Source organism: Sebastes umbrosus, chromosome 3, assembly GCF_015220745.1.
Source record: "Sebastes umbrosus isolate fSebUmb1 chromosome 3, fSebUmb1.pri, whole genome shotgun sequence".
Taxonomy (NCBI): Eukaryota; Metazoa; Chordata; class Actinopteri; order Perciformes; family Sebastidae; genus Sebastes; species Sebastes umbrosus.
In genome coordinates this window covers 1,309,950-1,324,322 of record NC_051271.1, presented here as the reverse complement: position 1 = coordinate 1,324,322, position 14,373 = coordinate 1,309,950, and the positions used below count along the sequence as shown (strand labels likewise).

Genomic DNA, 14,373 nt, shown 5'->3' with positions numbered 1-14,373 from the left:
TCGGAGGACGCGGGGGAGACCGTAGCTTTGGTCTCCAGGACCGGAGTCTCTGCTCCTCTGCTCCTCTGCCTGCCTTCACTCACACACCGTGCTCCTTCTCTCTCTCTCTCTCTCTCTCCACCTCTCACGTGCATGCTGCACACTCCACACTGCAGAAGAGTTAGTTTATCTCTGAGAATATCTAGTGAATGTTCAGTGGACGTTTGTGCAGAAATAACTGCTGCAGCTCCTCCAGACCAACAGAGGTTTCCCGTGTCTTGTGAAGTGACGGGGCTCCGCAGAGAGAAACGTTATCGTCTCCGACCAAAACTCCGGCGTCTCCCCCGTTCCCTCCGGCCGCGGTCGGGAGGCTGAGGCAGGAAAAGCCAACACTAGGATCAGCATTGATTCATGGAGAGACCTTCGTCTGGTCAGCTAACATTACTGCCAAGCAGCTGAAATATAGAGTGATATTGTGCTTTTAGCTGACGTGTGTCTCCTCACTGTGTTGAGCGATGCTTCTTCATGTCTATGTACAGCGAGCACAAGCACGAGCAACAGGACGCTGACTTTCATTGATCTAACAGCCACAGGTGTCGCTGTTAACAAGACATTTCTGATTCTTGCATAGAGTCCTTTAATGGCTCAGAAACATTCCGAGGAGAAACAGGTTTACTGGAGTCAAGAACTGACCAACTCGTATATAAAACCAGACATTATTGGAGACTTTATTTTTATATTTCGATGGTCCCGATATGATAGGATGCATTTCTGCTCTTGCAGAACGACTTCACAGTCAAGATTTTCCTGAATTATTGTTTGTCAGAATTTCTTGGTTGTAGATTTCTTCACAAAATGGTCACATCTTCCATGACACCAAAAATCCGGTTTGATTTAGTCAGTGTTGTCGGGCTCCAGCAGGCGGTGGTCTGTTACTGGAGGGCTCCTGCTTGAATCTCTGGACTGACTGAAAACCTGTCCTCCCCCTTCAGCAGCTACTGTCCAGGTGCCTTTGAGCCATGCATTGTGCTACAGACCAGCTGTTGTCCAGCAAAAAAGGAAGAACTCTCCGTGTCTTCAGTACTGACAGGACTGCAGCAGGTGAACTCAGGTGAACTCAGGTGAACTCAGTGTCGTCGTCATCTCAGCGTCTCAGTCGGAGAAAAAAGGCGTGGCGGCACTCTGTGCTGTCCACAGGATAGTATTTATCATAGAAGTCCAGGATGTACTCCTCCGCTTTAAAACCAAACTTCTGATAAAGCAGCATGGCGGGATTACTGGCCGACACGTGCAGCGTTACGTCTTTCCCCATACACGTCTGAAAAACACAAACAACAACACGTCTGAAAAACACAAACAACAACACGTCTGAAAAACACAAACAACAACACGTCTGAAAAACACAAACAACAACACGTCTGGGAAACACAAACAACAACACGTCTGGGAAACACACAACCAACACGTCTGAAAAACACAAACAACAACACGTCTGGGAAACACAAACAACAACACTGACCCCTGCTGCCTCACCTGGATGAGATGGTAGATCATGAAGGTGCCGATGCCGGCTCTCCTCCACTCAGGATGGACCTGCAGGAAGGAGATGTAGGCCTCGTTGTACTTCACATCAGGCACCATGAAACCAAAGCCGATCACGACTTTCTTATAGAGGACGACCACGCTGAAGTCCGGGTACTGCAGGCACTCTGATAAGTCCACACCTGGAGGAGGAGAAGACCAAACAAACGGTAGGTTTAGGAGACACAAATTCATGGTCGGGTGGTTCTAGGCAAGTAAACGAATGTGCGTCAGTGCTACCTGGCCAGAAGCTATCGTGACACATGGCGTTGACAGAGGGGATGTGGTTTGGGCGGACGTAGCAGTAGTCGATGGAGGCGTTGGGTTCAGGGACCCAGTCAGGCTCCTTTCTGTGATGGTAAGCTCTGATCTCTGCCAACAACCTCAGCTTCACCGGACGACTCTCATAATCCCTCCTGAAAAACAAACACAGTGCTGTACTACCTACTATGATTACTATCACTAACGAGATGGCATTGACCCGTGGAGGTCAGAGGTAGTCAACCTTCTCTACCTGAGAGAAGGTTTCGGGACTCTCTCTACCTGACGAAAGGTTTGAGAACTCTCTCTACCTGACGAAAGGTTTGAGAACTCTCTCTACCTGACGAAAGGTTTGAGAAATCTCTCTACTTGACGAAAGGTTTCAGGACTCTCTCTACCTGACGAAAGGTTTGAGAACTCTCTCTACTTGACGAAAGGTTTGAGAACTCTCTCTACTTGACGAAAGGTTTCAGGACTCTCTCTACCTGATGGAAGCTTTGAGAACTCTCTCTACTTGACGTAAGGTTTCAGGACTCTCTCTACTTGACGAAAGGTTTCAGGACTCTCTCTACCTGATGGAAGCTTTGAGAACTCTCTCTACTTGACGGAAGGTTTGAGAACTCTCTCTACTTGACGAAAGGTTTCAGGACTCTCTACTTGACGAAAGGTTTCAGGACTCTCTCTACCTGACGAAAGGTTTCAGGACTCTCTCTACTTGATGAAAGGTTTCAGGACTCTCTCTACTTGACAAAAGGTTTCAGGACTCTCTCTACTTGACGAAAGGTTTCAGGACTCTCTCTACTTGACGAAAGGTTTGAGAACTCTCTCTACTTGACGAAAGGTTTGAGAACTCTCTCTACTTGACGAAAGGTTTGAGAACTCTCTCTACTTGACGAAAGGTTTCAGGACTCTCTACTTGACGAAAGGTTTCAGGACTCTCTCTACCTGACAGAAGCTTTGAGAACTCTCTCTACTTGACGAAAGGTTTGAGAACTCTCTCTACTTGACGAAAGGTTTCAGGACTCTCTCTACTTGACGAAAGGTTTCAGGACTCTCTCTACCTGACAGAAGCTTTGAGAACTCTCTCTACTTGACGAAAGGTTTGAGAACTCTCTCTACTTGACGAAAGGTTTCAGGACTCTCTATACCTGACAGAAGCTTTGTGAACTCTCTCTACCTGACGAAAGGTTTGAGAACTCTCTCTACTTGACGAAAGGTTTGAGAACTCTCTCTACTTGACGAAAGGTTTCAGGACTCTCTCTACTTGACGAAAGGTTTCAGGACTCTCTCTACCTGACGAAAGGTTTCAGGACTCTCTCTACTTGATGAAAGGTTTCAGGACTCTCTCTACTTGATGAAAGGTTTCAGGACTCTCTCTACTTGACGAAAGGTTTCAGGACTCTCTCTACTTGACAAAAGGTTTCAGGACTCTCTCTACTTGACAAAAGGTTTCAGGACTCTCTCTACTTGACGGAAGGTTTCGGTACTCTCTACTTGACGGAAGGTTTCGGTACTCTCTACTTGACGGAAGGTTTCAGGACTCTCTCTACTTGACGAAAGGTTTCAGGACTCTCTCTACCTGACGGAAGGTTTCAGGACTCTCTTTACCTAATTGAATATTTTATAAAACTCTTTACCTGATGAACGGTTTCAGGACTCTCTACTTGACGGAAGGTTTCGGTACTCTCTACTTGACGGAAGGTTTCAGGACTCTCTCTACTTGACGAAAGGTTTCAGGACTCTCTCTACTTGACGAAAGGTTTCAGGACTCTCTCTACCTGATGGAAGCTTTGAGAACTCTCTCTACTTGACGGAAGGTTTCAGGACTCTCTCTACCTGACGGAAGGTTTCAGGACTCTCTTTACCTAATTGAATATTTTATAAAACTCTTTACCTGATGAACGGTTTCAGGATGCGAGAGGTGTATGGACTCTTGATGGTCTGGTCCAAACTGCCTTCGGCTCCCATCAGACGATGCCAGAAGGACACCGAGTGCTGCTGGATGCCTCTTCTGCTAGAAAGGTTGGTCTGCACACAAACAAAGTTGTCTAATGTTTACCATAGACAAGTTTCATTTGAACATTTTACTGTTGCTTCAGTATCCTAAATTGCTATAAGAGCAGTTTCTCTGATACCTTGTTGACAGCAGCTGACCACTGGAGAACTGGTAAGAACGATGTTGGCGGAGAGTTCAGAACTGTGTTAAGACTAACTCTGCTTTTTCATTATGCCTTCTACTGTATTTTGTGGTTTTGTTAAATTCTATAGAAAGAATCAACAGCTGTGAATGAACTACCATCATGAATGATTCCAGGAGCAGCATCAATGAAAAGTTGTCTTGAGGTCACATTGTTTCCTTAAAATAACCACTCCTGCTGAAATAGGATGCTAGGACATGACATGACGTAGGGAGGTAAGTATGAACCAACGGGATATAAGAGAATGTGACTGAATAAGACCAGGATGAATGTTGAAGGTACCTGGAAGCGATCAAGAATACGCATCTCCTGGCTGTTGGTGCAGTATCTCTCCATGACTCCACCTCGCATCAGTTTCCCTGCCCCCTGGGCGCCGTAGATCCCTCCCACCAGGCTGAGGGTGGCGCTGACCGCCCGGTCAATGTCCAGCAAGGGGAGCCCTCTCTGACGCTTGGCCTGGCGGACCAGCAGCTTCCTGTGGAGGCGTTTGGCCTGCGGGGTGACGGCCAAGGCCAGTGTGCAGGCATCCAGCCGTCGCAGCAGCATCCTCTCCTCATAAAGACTGAGGCAGGCGAAGTGAGGAGTCTGGGAGATGCCGCCAGCTCCGTCTGCTTTCTCAGGATGAGCTATCCTCCTCCGCTCGGGCCCTCCGGCACCAACACACCCACCAGTGGAGAGAGATGGACCTTCACTGCGTCCCACTGGCTCTTCAAAGTCGTCATCGCGCTCAAGGTCTTCATCGTCCTCGCTCTCTGCTTCACATTTGATGTGTGGTGGTACTGGCCGGAGCTTCTTGCGGGCAACAAGGTTGGCGCGAGGAGGAGGGATGTACTCCATCCCTGGGTCGATCATTCCCTCCGTCTCCATCTCCTCATCGTCTGGAGGTCCAAGCAGCAGAGAGAACAGGCCATCAGTGTTTACATCATGTTAAAATAACGCAACAACTCACAGCGGACGGTTCATTTAGTAGATCCATCCATCCATTATCATTCACACCTACGGGACATTTAGGGTCACCAATGAACCTGCATGTCTTTGGACTGTGGGAGGAACCCAGAGAACCAGAGTAAACCCACGCTAACACGGGGAGAACATGCAAACTCCACACAGAAGCCACGACCCTCTTGCTGTGAGGCGACAGTGCTTTAGTAGATGTTCATTTCTATTTAGAAGAACACACCTGGATGAGTGGAACATGAACTCACCGTGGAACAGAGCCTGTGGCGGCATGGCGTCGGGGATGAGGTCTGCCTCCGACAGCAGACTGGGTGTTGCTGATTGAGATGCTGGCGTCCCCGGGGCGGAGAAATCAGGTGAAGGTGATGGTGACGGGCTGGTGAGCGGTGTTCGGTCTGATGAGCTGAGGGAGGAGAAATCAATGACCTCGCCTTTCTCCAGGACGAGTTCGGGCCGGCGACCGGCATTCCCCCCGCGGCCTCCTTTGACCGGCGTGGAGGAGGCGCTGCGGTCGGTGTAGCCTCCCACCGCCTCTTTCTGAGCCCGTCGGATGTCTTTGGCTTCTTGTGTGCGACAACGCTTCTCCTTCAGCTGGATGGCGTTCTCCACAGCGTTTCTGGCGCCGCGCTTCCTCAGGCCCTCCACGGTGATGATCGGGTCCATGGCAGGTTTCGAGGCTGTAGGTGAAAATATCAGCTCAGTGTCGTTTTGGACACATTTTGACCAGAGCTCTCCTGGATCAGTGCAGGTTACCTTTAGCCTTGGTGGTGGATTTGTCCGCCTCCGGCCGCAGAGTTGGAGGTCTGTTCTGAACGAGTTTCCACCAGCCGGGTTCGCCAAACTCCTGCGCTCCAGACCGGAAGAAGGTGGGACTGCCGACCGACAGGCAGCCGGCCACCGTGCTCCACCACGTCGATGTCTTCTTCCTGCAGAGAGACAGTCAACAGGTCAAACACGGGAACAGGAAACGGTACATTCGGACAGGACGTGCTGAACGAGGCAGAGCAGCCTCCTCTCTGGAGGTACCATCTTTAGGCCGTCTCCACCACAGAGCCAAAAAACGTTTTGTTTTTTAAGCATGAATTCAAGTATGAAAGTACGTAGTAGTCGATACCAATACCAGTGAAATTCCATGATTCTCGATACCAATTCAATTCCCATTTCCTTCAACATCTACTCCTTGTTGTTAAGAAGTGAAACAGGTCATAATTCTCTCTATTATCTATTTTATATTGCTGTGAAAACATCTCCTTCAAACAACAATTAATTCAAGTTTCTCACCAAAAACTACATTTTACTAGAGTACATTTGAAAACAACATGATAACGTTATAGATAACCTTCACCCAATACTCATTTTTACTGAAAGCTTGAACGCATCATAATGTAAATCAATTGCACCTCCCGTGATGAAATCGTCAGGATGAGCTAACAAGCTCTCCTCTTGCTGATTTCAACACAGGTTTGTTGTTCACCGTGTAGCATCATCAGGGAAAAATAGGATGCGTCCTGTGGACGCGTCAAGAATTAGTTTACTGCGTTCCAAACACATTTTCAGCAGAGTCTCGCCCTCCACCTCCCCCTCCTTTTCAACAGTATTAATAGACATGTTAATAACAGTATTAATAAAAGCTACAGTGACCTCGTTCCCAGCAGGAAATTCCAGTGGCGGCCAATAAAGGCGCAGATGTCCTCTTTCCACCTGAAGTAGCCCTGTCGGCCCGTCCCCTCCAGAGACAGGTTGTACATGGCCAACATCACCACCTGACACACATATTAAAACATGAAATGTTAATTATGATCATAAGCTTTGTTATTTTATCTTTCATATCAGAGGTGTGTATCTGTAGTGTGTGTGTGTGTGTGTATGTGTGTGTGTGTGTGTGCTCACAGTGGGTCAAAGTAAGCGTAACCCTTTATGTTAAAGTAACCCTTTATGTTATTTCCGCTAACGTTGACTCAGCTAGTGCTAGCGTTCACATTATTCAGAACCTTATTGATTAGCTCACTGTGCTAACCTACGTCACTGCTTCCTGCTAACGGCTGAGTGGGCGTTAACATTTGAAATAAGCGGATCAGAACACAGGTGGAGCCGCCGTCTAAAGCCAGCAGAGCTCTGCGGTATGAGAAGAAGCTTTACTTAATGCTTGTGTTGGTTGGTTGCTGTGTATCAGCTGCAGCAGAGTTCCTACCTGCTGCCAGGTGAGTCTCATCCTCTCAAAGCTCTCCTTGCCGTCCTCGGAGCAGTCGGAGCAGATGAATTTAAAGAAGTTGTCTCCTTTCAGGTAGCTGGGCTGCTCACCTCTGAGCTGAGCTGAGGCACAAACACAAGAGTTAGAACTTCATTTAGTGAGTTTCATATTCAGGATCTGATGTGGACCATGAAGCAGCAGGTAAACGTGGTTTTGAATCTCACCTGCAGGGACCCACTTGTGGCAGCGGTCGCAGTAGAAGGACATGTCCTCACAGGCCCAGCCTCCGTCAGCCTCCTCGCCCACGTCGCTGGTCAGAGAGTCTCCGCTCTGGTCATGTGACAGGTCCACCGATCCCTGATCCTCCGACTCCACGATGAGCAGAGTCTCGCCCTCCACTTCCCCCTCCTCCAGACCCTCCGAGGCCGACGTACAGGCCGCCTCGTCCTCTCCTCCACCCAGCTGCTCGCTGCTGCTGTCCATCACTGACACACCTGTACAGGTAAACATCCGGTGAGTCAGAGCGGCGTCGCTCTCACACGGTTTACAGTCTGTGGTCGCTCTGATCGAGGTTTATTCATGACCCGCATCACAAATGTGACATCACTTCCTCTCTCTGGGCCGAGTGCAGCAGGTAGACTTCAAACTGGTTCTGATGAACCAGGACCAGAGGACAAACCAGGACCAGAGGACGAACCAGGACCAGAGGACAAACCATGACCAGAGGACAAACCAGGACCAGAGGACAAACCAGGACCAGAGGACAAACAAACACTACTGTTGGAACGTTATTAATCAGCTGTTCTATCGATGCTCTTCTTCTCTCCTTCAATAATAACTATTCTAACAGAGATTAAAACAGAAGAATTCAGACACCAAATGTTTTATTTAAAGAAGAAGAATGAAATGAGTCAAACGTCCCGTTAGAGGATGTCCCCACAGTGTTGTGTGATGGGAGAATACTGTTGAACTTGCATGTTGAATGAGTTAATTAAGCATCAGTGAACCACAACGAGTCAACTGGGCTCTAAATATTTACTCCACAGTGTGTTGGTTAGTGATGATCTCCAGCCTCTCTGTGTGTGAACAGGTGGACACAGGTTACCTGTCTCAGTGGTCCTGTGGATGGAGCTCTGTCAGCCGGCGGCGTCTCTCCTCCTCCAGCTGTGTGGTCAGAGTCCTCTGCTCCTCCAGCAGCCTCAGATTCTCCTTCTTCCTCTGCAGCCGCTCCAGATCCCTGACGACGCCCTCGTGGAGACGCTGGACCACAAAACACAACAACAACAACAACAACAACAACAACAACAACAACATCAGCTGTGATTCATCCTGATGAACTTCATCATAATCCATCACATGATGACTTGTTTCAGTCTGGACCAAAGAGGACAGACAGACAGTTTTACACTGTAAATAGTCTCACTACTACTAATAACCCAATTCAGGAGTCCTTAACAGAAATGTAAACTGTTCAACCCTTGGTTTCATTTTTAATTGTTCGATCATGTTGTCTGTGTTATTGCAGATGGTATACATTTGGCCAGGGTGTTTTATTTTATTAATATTTTGGAAGTTGACCCTCAGCTCCTATAATAAGTCTCTAATAAACTGTGTGGCCCTGAAGGACAAACATGTCCCATTAAAACCACCATGTTTGATCCCACGGCCATTACAGCATCAAATCATTCATCCTAATATATCAGGATTTAATCTGGAACACTGGACTTTCACTATTTTACACCAGATTGAGCCATTTTCTCATGTTTGCCCATTTTTAAAAGGGACTGTTTGCAAGAATCAGAAATGTCTTGTTAACAGCGACACCTGTGGCCGTTCAGTCAACTAAAGTCAGCGTCCTGTTGCTGGCGCTTGTGCTCGGTCTACATAGACATGAAGGAGCATCACTCAACACAGTGAGGAGACACACGTCAGCTAAAAGCACAATATCACTCTATATTTCAGCTGCTTGGCAGTAATGTTAGCTGACCAGACGAAGGTCTCTCCATGAATCAATGCTGATCCTAGTGTTGGCTTTTCCTGCCTCAGCCTCCTGACCGCGGCCGGAGGGAACGGGGGAGACGCCGGAGTTTTGGTCGGAGACGATAACGTTTCTCTCTGCGGAGCCCCGTCACTTCACAAGACATGGGAAACCTCTGTTGGTCTGGAGGAGTTGCAGCAGTTATTTCTGCACAAACGTCCACTGAACATTCACTAGATATTCTCAGAGCTAAACTAACTCTTCTGCAGTGTGGAGTGAGCAGCATGCACGTGAGAGGTGGAGAGAGAGAGAGAGAAGGAGCGTGGTGTGTGAGTGAAGGCAAGCAGAGGAGCAGAGACTCCGGTCCTGGAGACCAAAGCTACGGTCTCCCCCGCGTCCTCCGACCGCGGCCAACACTGTTTAACAGACGGGCTTCACTAGATACAACCAAGAGGTTTTGATGCTTCCCTGGAGTTTGTGTTTGAGTCTGAGTCTGAATGCATGAGACACCGACCTGCAATGATCTTTAGAAATTACAAACAGTCCCTTTAACTCTGCCAACATCGCACACATTGCACCTTTAACTACTGAATGTGAAGCTAACTTCACATTCAGTAGTTAAAGTAACTTCCTCCTGAAAACACAAAGTCACTGAAACACCCAGCAGCTCATTTCTCCACTAACGTGTCTCTGATGCTTCTATTCTGAAAAACTGTACCGGATGTTGTTACTAGCTGCTAGCGGCTAGGTAGCGGCTGTATTATTATGAATCTGTAGTTAACCGTCAGCTTCAGTCAGTCAGCTTCAGTCAGTCAGCTTCAGTCTGTCAGCTTCAGTCAGCTTCAGTCAGTCAGCTTCAGTCTGTCAGCTTCAGTCAGTCAGCTTCAGTCTGTCAGCTTCAGTCAGTTTCAGTCTGTCAGCTTCAGTCTGTCAGCTTCAGTCAGCTTCAGTCTGTCAGCTTCAGTCAGCTTCAGTCTGTCAGCTTCAGTCAGCTTCAGTCAGTCAGCTTCAGTCTGTCAGCTTCAGTCAGTTTCAGTCTGTCAGCTTCAGTCTGTCAGCTTCAGTCAGCTTCAGTCAGTCAGCTTCAGTCTGTCAGCTTCAGTCAGTCAGCTTCAGTCAGTCAGCTTCAGTCAGTCAGTCAGCTTCAGTCAGCTTCAGTCAGTCAGCTTCAGTCTGTCAGCTTCAGTCAGTTTCAGTCTGTCAGCTTCAGTCTGTCAGCTTCAGTCAGCTTCAGTCAGTCAGCTTCAGTCTGTCAGCTTCAGTCAGTTTCAGTCTGTCAGCTTCAGTCTGTCAGCTTCAGTCAGCTTCAGTCAGTCAGCTTCAGTCTGTCAGCTTCAGTCAGCTTCAGTCAGTCAGCTTCAGTCAGTCAGTCAGCTTCAGTCAGCTTCAGTCAGTCAGCTTCAGTCTGTCAGCTTCAGTCAGTTTCAGTCTGTCAGCTTCAGTCTGTCAGCTTCAGTCAGCTTCAGTCAGTCAGCTTCAGTCTGTCAGCTTCAGTCTGTCAGCTTCAGTCTGCTTCAGTCAGTCAGCTTCAGTCTGTCAGCTTCAGTCAGTTTCAGTCTGTCAGCTTCAGTCAGCTTCAGTCAGTCAGCTTCAGTCAGTCAGCTTCAGTCAGTTTCAGTCTGTCAGCTTCAGTCTGTCAGCTTCAGTCAGCTTCAGTCAGTCAGCTTCAGTCAGTCAGCTTCAGTCAGCTTCAGTCAGTCAGCTTCAGTCAGCTTCAGTCAGTCAGCTTCAGTCAGTCAGCTTCAGTCAGTTTCAGTCTGTCAGCTTCAGTCTGTCAGCTTCAGTCTGCTTCAGTCAGTCAGCTTCAGTCTGTCAGCTTCAGTCAGCTTCAGTCAGTTTCAGTCTGTCAGCTTCAGTCTGTCAGCTTCAGTCAGCTTCAGTCAGTCAGCTTCAGTCAGTCAGCTTCAGTCAGTTTCAGTCTGTCAGCTTCAGTCTGTCAGCTTCAGTCTGTCAGCTTCAGTCAGTCAGCTTCAGTCTGTCAGCTTCAGTCAGCTTCAGTCAGCTTCAGTCAGCTTCAGTCAGTCAGCTTCAGTCAGCTTCAGTCTGTCAGCTTCAGTCAGCTTCAGTCAGTCAGCTTCAGTCAGTCAGCTTCAGTCTGTCAGCTTCAGTCAGCTTCAGTCAGTCAGCTTCAGTCAGCTTCAGTCTGTCAGCTTCAGTCAGCTTCAGTCAGTCAGCTTCAGTCAGTCAGCTTCAGTCAGCTTCAGTCTGTCAGCTTCAGTCAGCTTCAGTCAGTCAGCTTCAGTCTGTCAGCTTCAGTCTGTCAGCTTCAGTCTGTCAGCTTCAGTCAGCTTCAGTCAGTCAGCTTCAGTCTGTCAGCTTCAGTCAGTCAGCTTCAGTCTGTCAGCTTCAGTCTGCTTCAGTCAGCTTCAGTCAGTCAGCTTCAGTCTGTCAGCTTCAGTCAGTCAGCTTCAGTCTGTCAGCTTCAGTCTGCTTCAGTCAGTCAGCTTCAGTCTGTCAGCTTCAGTCAGTTTCAGTCTGTCAGCTTCAGTCTGTCAGCTTCAGTCAGTCAGCTTCAGTCAGTTTCAGTCTGTCAGCTTCAGTCTGTCAGCTTCAGTCTGTCAGCTTCAGTCAGCTTCAGTCTGTCAGCTTCAGTCAGCTTCAGTCAGTCAGCTTCAGTCTGTCAGCTTCAGTCAGCTTCAGTCAGTCAGCTTCAGTCTGTCCGTTAAACACCGGCCGGTTGTTATTTTAACGGTTAAACATTCCGTTAACTTCCGGTGACCTCCACAGCTAAGCTAACTGTTAGCATTAACTGTTAGCTCGGTTCGGTTCGGGTTACCTGTCTGTCCCAGGACTGGTTGAGGTGAACAGCAGCGACAGTGCTCAGAGTCAGAACCACAGAAACACCCAGAACCACTCTAGACACCGCAGACATCACGCTAGCGTTAGCTTCTATTAGCTTCAGATGCTAACCGGCTCTGAGGTCCAGCAGGCTGCTTCTTCTTCTTTGGTGTTTCTTGGCGGTTGGTGAACCAGCTTAAAGATGCAGTACCGCCACCTGCTGGCCTGGAGGGTGGATCATTCTGGATAATAATTACTATATCTCAAAAAATAAACAAAACAAAAACAAAAGAAAAGAAAAGAAAAAGATTTTTTTTAATTTTTTTATTATTTATTTATTTTATTTTTTTATTGTCTTTTTTTTATTTATTTTATGTTGGTTTTGTTTAATTTCGGTTGTCCTCTTATGTTTGTCACAGCTCTTTGTTTATGTTTTCGCTATGCTTCTTCTGTATGTAAACGTTTTTAATGTTTTCTGCTGTTACTATGGATACTATCATTTTGAAATAAAAAATAAAAAAAGATATATATTCTATGGAGTCTTTGGTTTAATCCTGTATGTCCTATTTTCAGATGTGTAATGTCCCAGTGTTCTTGCCAGGTTTTGTGCATGTAGTCCTTAATGATAGTTTTAACCTCTGCTGTACTTAACGGTATTCTACGGCTGCTGCTGCTTCTTCCTCCTCTTCGTTGACAATCAGCCGCCTGGTATCCAAACAGCGCCCTCCTCCGGCCTCTACCAGCATCCTACAGGAGAACTGTTAAAGCTAATACAAGTACACATACCACAGTGTAGAAATACTCTGGTACATTCAACATTTAAGTACAAAAGTACGAGCATTAAAATATAATTAAAGTACGAAATTGAAATAAGAAAACATTAAAATATACTTAAAGTACGAAAAGTAAAAGTACCCATTCAGCAGAATAATCTATAGTATATTATTGTATTACAATTATTGATGCCAAATGTTTTTGAATATTTTACAGATATTTTTCAGATATTTTACTAATATTGTTCTGCAATTTAACTAATATTTGTTTTTATCATATTTGACTAATATTTATCTCATATTTAAAAATATTTTCCTTTATTTTATTAATATCTTTCTGATATTCTATTAATATTTTCTCATATTTTTCTCATATTTTAAAAATATTTGTCTCATATTTTATTAATATCTTTCTGATATTCTATTAATATTTTCTGATATTTTACTAATGTTTTTCTCACATTTTATTAATATTCTTTTGATATTTTATCAATATTTGTTTATATTGTTTCTGATATTATACTAATATTTTTGTCCAACTCTTTAATGTTGCAACTGGTAAAGGTGGAGCCAATTTGAATGACTTTATATACTGCTGGTAGTTTAATCTATAATAATACAGCATTTATTAGTTGATTATATTTTGTTTTAATAATCTGAATCTGTAAAATAACTAAAGTTAGTTAATAAATGTAGAGCAGTAAAAAGTACAATATTTTTCTCTGAGATGAAGCTGAGTAGAAGTAGAAAGTGGCAGAACATGGAAATAGTAGTATTTTTTAATAGTATCTTTTTCATATTTTTTATTGTAATCTTTCGATTCTATATTTATGTTCTTGACTTTTACAGTACTGTGTCATATTTTTATTTCCTCTTACTATGTTCAATGTAAGTGAAAATAAATGTGATACTGAAATATTCCAGTAAAATACAAGTAAAGTGTACAATACAAAGTTGTACAGTACTTGAGTAAATGTACTTAGTTACATTCCACCACTGGCTGTTAGCATATTCAACAACATAATATAGAATAAAAGATGATAACAAATTTATTAAATTAAAGAGATGAATTGAAATGTCGAAACATAAATAAGTATGTTCTCAGCGGGTTCTTCAAATACATTTCTATAATGTTTTACGAAGCTTTTGGTTATATTATTATTCATAGACAGAGATTAAGAGGTGAGCTCAACTCTTTGGCAACCAAAGAGGTTTGTTTATGGATAAAGAAAATGAACCCGATGTTCTGGACATTTGTTATGTGAGTAACATAAATCCTCCAGATGTGACAAAAATAAAACACTTTTATTGTTTTTTTTTCATTTTTATTATGCCTGTGATAATAACAAGTCATATTTTTTAATAATTAAATCAGAATATTTAAACATGTATTTAATTTGATTTAATACATGTTTCATTATCTACTAAAATACAAATTAAGTAGAAATATTTTTTTGATTATTTCTGTCACGTAAACAAATGCTTACTCAAAAATTACATCACAAATATTTATCAGAAATATTTAACAATAAAACAAAAATATTGAAATTAAAATATTATTTTATTAATTCCGTTAGAAAAAAAATGTATTGTTGAAATAATAGAAAATAAAATGATATATATATATCTTTTTATTTCTGTTACAGATAAAAGTACTTTATTATTAGAAATAGTATA

The 14,373-nt window shown here is 44.7% G+C and overlaps 3 protein-coding genes across 3 annotated transcripts in view; 1 reads left to right on the top strand and 2 right to left on the bottom strand.

Annotated features, from left to right (window-relative positions):
• Window positions 1-14,373, top strand: part of LOC119484981 (NACHT, LRR and PYD domains-containing protein 12-like) — a 956,516-nt gene that overhangs the window by 296,944 nt on the left and 645,199 nt on the right. The gene's annotated exons all lie outside the window — the stretch shown is intronic.
• kat14 (lysine acetyltransferase 14) lies at window positions 680-7,659 on the bottom strand. Its single transcript, XM_037764228.1, has 10 exons — window positions 7,392-7,659; window positions 7,168-7,289; window positions 6,618-6,739; window positions 5,730-5,902; window positions 5,225-5,653; window positions 4,302-4,897; window positions 3,716-3,849; window positions 1,801-1,976; window positions 1,513-1,703; window positions 680-1,297 (listed from the first exon to the last, which is right to left on the bottom strand). The coding sequence occupies exons 1-10, from the start codon at window positions 7,648-7,650 to the stop codon at window positions 1,124-1,126; spliced, it is 2,376 nt and encodes a 791-aa protein (XP_037620156.1). The 5' UTR covers window positions 7,651-7,659; the 3' UTR covers window positions 680-1,123.
• Window positions 8,276-12,080, bottom strand: LOC119485042 (protein PET117 homolog, mitochondrial). Its single transcript, XM_037764322.1, has 2 exons — window positions 11,922-12,080; window positions 8,276-8,427 (listed from the first exon to the last, which is right to left on the bottom strand). Exons 1-2 carry the CDS (start codon window positions 12,015-12,017, stop codon window positions 8,278-8,280), a joined length of 246 nt encoding a protein of 81 aa, XP_037620250.1. The 5' UTR covers window positions 12,018-12,080; the 3' UTR covers window positions 8,276-8,277.